Source organism: Sinocyclocheilus rhinocerous, unplaced genomic scaffold, assembly GCF_001515625.1.
Source record: "Sinocyclocheilus rhinocerous isolate Xijiao unplaced genomic scaffold, SAMN03320098_v1.1 scaffold45, whole genome shotgun sequence".
NCBI lineage: Eukaryota > Metazoa > Chordata > Actinopteri > Cypriniformes > Cyprinidae > Sinocyclocheilus > Sinocyclocheilus rhinocerous.
In genome coordinates this window covers 931095-936617 of record NW_015632734.1, presented here as the reverse complement: position 1 = coordinate 936617, position 5523 = coordinate 931095, and the positions used below count along the sequence as shown (strand labels likewise).

Below are 5523 nucleotides of genomic sequence, written 5' to 3'. Positions count from 1 at the left end.
GGGCTGGACTCCGCTTCGTCCGCGGTGAAAGCCGATCCGGTGATCCACAGCACTAAGTTGATGTATTCCCTCAGCGACCAGCACAGATCAGCTCTAGGCATGACGAAGCGGATATCGTCCTCTTTTGGAAGACTAAACGAAGTAGTTTCGCTTTCACAACGAAGCACACAGCGTCTTCAGGACATGGCGGCAGCGGCAACAATACTACAGTGAGAATAAAAGTTACGCCTTCTTTCTTTGCGTGAATATTTGGGCGGTGTTATGCAAATCTTCCCACATAGTGAGGTAGATATGTGGGGGCGTGTTAGAACGAGCCGTTTTAGGTAGGTGTGGCTGACTCTTAACTTTTATAAAGAATATCTCCTTGGATTTGAGCCTTTAGTCTTTGCAAATTTACAGATCTTCTTTATGCACCAAGAGCTTGTAACACTCCAAAGAGAAAGGAAAAAATGAAATCGCATCATATGACCCCTTTAAGGCCTGTCCACACCAATAACGAGACATTTATTAGCATCCACACCAACAGCTTTGTCATCTGCTGCTTGAAATGTGCAAGTACTTTAAACTCGCTTGGATTCTCATTGGCTGTCAATGTTTTTATCGTTCATCGGTAGAAAAAAAATGTTCTTAGAGTGATTCCAACAATATATTTTCTTTGTGTTTTATCATTGTAGTTGTAGTGTATGAACTTCCTTGTTCTCAAAGAATTAGAACAATTATTAATTAATACTGAATAGTTATCGTCTTTCGTGTGAGGAACTTTAACAGTGTGGATGAATTGCAGGAATGCAGACAGGCTCTTTAAAGTAACTATTTTTTAATTAAATTAAGACGACAAGCCTGCTGTGCTTTAAAAATGTTATGAAAAATAGTTAATTATTTTTACATTCCACTAATCTGTCCATGCAGGTCCAAGGAGTTCAGAACCTCCAGAACCTTCAGCTCCAGACGGCTCCAGCTCAGCAGATTACTCTGGCCCCGGTGCAAACGCTGTCTCTGGGTCAGGGCGGTACAGCAGTCAGCCTGACCTCCGGACAGATGCCTAACCTGCAGTCGGTGACGGTGAACGCTGTGGGCCAGACAGGCATTCAGTTCCAGCAGTCTGAGGACACAGACAGCACTGGAGGTACTGCAGCTCCTGTTTCAAGAAGTCTGATGAAAATGTCTGTAGTAATCTTTTTAATAGGGGAGAAAAACATGTAGATAGATGTAGGGCCCTATGAAGGCTTTCATTTTTTTTTCCGCAAATTACTTTTATTTTATTTTTTTACTCAATTAGTGTTTTCCATTTTAATTTGTCTAGAGCCCATTTTAATGGTTTAATTGTTAAAATTTAAATAATCAAAAGGGATGTCTAATCAATTGAATTCATACAACGTATTTTAATAATTTCTTAAAATTTTAACAATATTAGTGCCCTGTGGGATGTTTTTTTATTATTATTATTATTATTATTACTTTATTTCAGAAATTGTGTTGTGTTTTTTTAATTCAGTGCATACAAATTCAACTAATCTTTTGAACTAATCAAATTTAAACAGTCCCTTTCTTTTATGGCAAACAAAGTGCTACACAACAGAGATTTACGGATTAGATTAAAATTGTGTGGTAGTCCTTAAATAATGTTTTCATTCTACTGTACAACAGCAATATTTCTGTCAATTTCTTTTATTTATTTTTTATTTTGGAGGGTTTTAATAAAGATCTATGAGTTTGTGCGTATCTGACGATAGTTTTATTGAATAAAATCAAGGCAGCTTTATAAAGTTCATGTGGACTGTAAACACATTTATTTACCCAAATTCTGTGAAATTCAACATTATACACTAAAATCAATTTTTTTGACTGGATTCCATCCATGTCTTCCACATCATGGAAATCATAGGGCCCTATGAAGGTGACCATCTAAAGTAAACCAGATGAAGCAGTCCAGAAGAATCATTTAGAGTGACATTGCAGAGGGAAGATGTGTTTAGCGGTAATGATGCAGTGCTGTTAGTGTAACGCTGATCATACTATACTCTATAGATATTCAGATTAAGGAGGAGCCTGATTCGGAGGAGTGGCCTCTGGACAGTAGCTCTACGCTGAATGCCAATGACCTCTCTCACCTTCGTGTTCGTTTAGTGGAGGAGGAGATGGAGGGATTGAACCAGGAGGGCAAACGTCTGCGCAGGGTCGCATGCACCTGCCCCAACTGCAAAGAGGGAGGCGGGAGGTGAGATCACACTGCTGAGAGCACATTTCCTTTAGCACGTATCCTCACTTAGTTTTGAGACCCGGTACAATTTCTGTGTTTATATTCATTTGTAATACAGACACCCCACGGTGTGTGTTTTACTACACGTCTTCATCACTGGATGTGTGTAATATATTTCCATTCTGACTGTACATTTCTAATTATATGTTGTAGGGGATCTAACGTGGGCAAGAAGAAACAGCACGTGTGCCATATAGCCGGCTGCGGGAAGGTATACGGGAAGACGTCTCACTTGAGAGCTCACCTGCGCTGGCACTCGGGAGAGAGACCCTTTGTCTGCACCTGGATGTTTTGTGGGAAGAGGTTCACGCGCAGTGATGAATTGCAGCGACACAGGAGAACACACACTGGTACTCCTCTCACACACACACACACACACACATGTAGTGACTACTTCTGTTCTAAAACCTAGCCAACTGCTTACATAGGCAGCTAGTGTCTAAGGCGACATCATGACCCATATAGAGTCTGATTCGGAACACTCCAACATGTTGCTAAGGTAACAGTGCAGCTAAAAAGTAAAACAATATTGGTTATGAATTTATGATATTGAACATTTTAACTGATGCTTTAAGCTTTTCCTCCAATGTCAGCTTAAAAAAAAACATATTACTGAAAATGTCTGTAAATAATGTATCTTCCAGCATAGGGTGATGTCAGTATCTACTAGGGCTGGGCGATTTGGCAAAAAATTTAAATCTTAATTAAAAACATTTTTTCAGAACGTTTGGCCGATTCTCTTTTTTTTTTTTTTTTACGATTTTTAATTAGTCAACTTAATGTAAACTTTTTCTTTATTAACCCTCTATTTAAAGAAAATTCCATTCCAAGTGCACCACACATGAAGTTGTCAACATGATGTAAATGTTAAACAAATCACTTAAGTGTCTTTGCAGAAAAGATGCATGAACTACAACTACATCTTGTACAAACTTGTCTTATACATATATGTTCAGAAATAATATGTGGAAAATGCTTTAAAAAAATCTCAAAAGTCAAGGTAATTCAAATTCAAAATGACTGAAGATAGTAGACTATTACACCAGTAGACTATTATTATCTATAAATGTTCTATAGAAACAACAGCAGCTTTCAACCGGTCACCATGATGCAAACATGAAATATCAGACATACAGCAGTTACAGGTTTTTTATTCGCTTGCGCTGCTTTTCTATTTTTTCTATGTAAACATGGACGTGTTTGACTGTTGCACTCGCATCAGTTGCAGCGTCTCATGAAACGGCAGTCTAAAAACGCGGCGCTCAAGCATACAGTCTATGCGCTCAAGTTAAAAGAAGTTCACTCCCATCTTCTTGCATGTTTTTCCTATTCCACTGCCCGAGTCGCATCTTTGTCAACACAAAAGCAAATTCTGTGAATGGCGCCTAGTGATATGAGCGCGTCACATGAGCGGTTAATCACGTGCGCCGACATGTGCTTGGATCATTCTTTTCTCTTTACTGCAGACCTGCCAACCTGTACGCATTTTGCGTAGCGGATACGCATTTTGACCTCAAAGTACGCTGGTACAATTTGTCACTCTAAACTACGCAAAAAAAACCTGGTGACGCCTCTGTCCACGTGCAGTATTCAAAACAAGCAACAGAAAAAGATGAAGAGTTCAACCAATCAGAGCGTTTTTTTAGGTTTTGCTTTTAAATTTCCGTGCGTTTTATTTTTCTCCAAGCTGGCTCTGTGTGTCCGTGAGTCTGTGTGCTGAGATGAGGAAACACCTGCATCTGAAAAAGCAACACACGCCGAGCATCTTCCCTTGTAATGACTAAACCTTTTGTCCAACAACAAAAAAGAACATTATAACATTCTTTTACTGCGCAACATCAGACAAATATTTAAAATAATTTCCCTCTTGATCTGATGTGGCTTCTTATCACAGAATGACGCAGAAATAAATTCTACACTGTAATAACGGCTAAGTCGATTAGCAGTGGATTATAAATATAACGTTACTTAATTATTAAAATACACGAGGTGGTTTTAAGAACACAGATAAACATTGTCCAGGGATTAAAGTTCTCCGTCGCTACAACGGATTTCCGTTAATTGCAGCGAGTCTATGACGGATTTCCGTCAATTGAAAAAAATGAGGTGAAAAGAAACATTTAGCGCATTGTTGTAGTCGGGTTATTAGCAGAGAACACAGAGCAGGACTTGAATTTCAGGCACAAGATTGCGGCTATTAATAACAATTCTACTCATTCCCGCAGGTTCCATGCTTCTAACGCGATGACAGATGACGGAACGTATCATTTGCACGTGCTTTTGAGTCTTGAGAACTCGCTCGCGCGCTCTCATTTTCTGTGCGCCCACAGATCGCGATAAGGAGAGTGACAACTTTTAATAGTTATTAAGGGAGTTTGCAAATGTGATATTGTGATTTAATACAACAGTTCAGTAAACAAGTACTGCCTAATTTTGCTCTATTTCTTCAACGAAAATAGTTCCAAATATAGTAACAGCTCAGCTGCTGCGCATCTCTAAAAGCAAACACAGCGGTGTTTAATTCATGAATGAAAGTGCGTTTTTGAACGAATCTAGTGAGTTCTGAATCTAGTGATTCATGATTACCAATTCATAAAGACTTGTTTCATTCCTGAATGAATCAGCCGTTCGAACGAATCAATTGAATGAATGATTCAGTGAATAAATTAGTGACTTGCCGCCACCTGATGGTGGATTTAGTTTAATTTTTAGCTTATAATTTCAGTTATTTAAATCATTTAATATTTCTGTATTCAAAATTGTATATTTAAAACATTAATCTCCACATGAATGTATTAATTTTTGAATTTGACAGATGAAAATGATGCCATTAAAAAGGTAAAAAGAAAATACCCCTGTAAGTCACTTTAAGGAGTCAAATGTCACCTCGTATTAGGAAGGATCATTTTTGATCAGAATTTTTGATTATTGATCAGAAGGTGCTCCTAAATTTTTTTAATTAGGAGGACAAGAGCTCCTAAAAAGAAAAGAGCCATGTGTAACAGTATATTAGATCCGTGCATGAGGTCTTAAAGAGACAGCAGCCTAAATAAACCTCCATTATACAGTGAAGACTAACCAGTGTTATTTTACAGTTGAATAGATTATAGTTAGACCTAACTGGAAAAAATTAAAAGTACTGTTAATTTAATTTGTATCTTATTATTGTTTTTGTTTGTGCTATTGATTGTCATTCTTTTTTTTTTTCTTTTTTTCTTATTTACTATTTACTTGTCTTTTTTAGTTAAAATAAATTCAATTCT

The 5523-nt window shown here is 37.7% G+C and overlaps 1 protein-coding gene across 3 annotated transcripts in view; it reads left to right on the top strand.

The window, feature by feature from the left end:
* LOC107742953 (transcription factor Sp3-like) overlaps nucleotides 1–5523 on the top strand; it is a 21423-nt gene that overhangs the window by 9051 nt on the left and 6849 nt on the right. For all 3 annotated transcript variants that reach the window (XM_016556041.1, XM_016556040.1, XM_016556039.1), the window contains 3 exons: nucleotides 910–1126; nucleotides 2029–2218; nucleotides 2414–2610. In XM_016556041.1, coding sequence (XP_016411527.1) covers nucleotides 910–1126; nucleotides 2029–2218; nucleotides 2414–2610 — 604 coding nt within the window. The remainder of the gene's footprint in view (nucleotides 1–909; nucleotides 1127–2028; nucleotides 2219–2413; nucleotides 2611–5523) is intronic.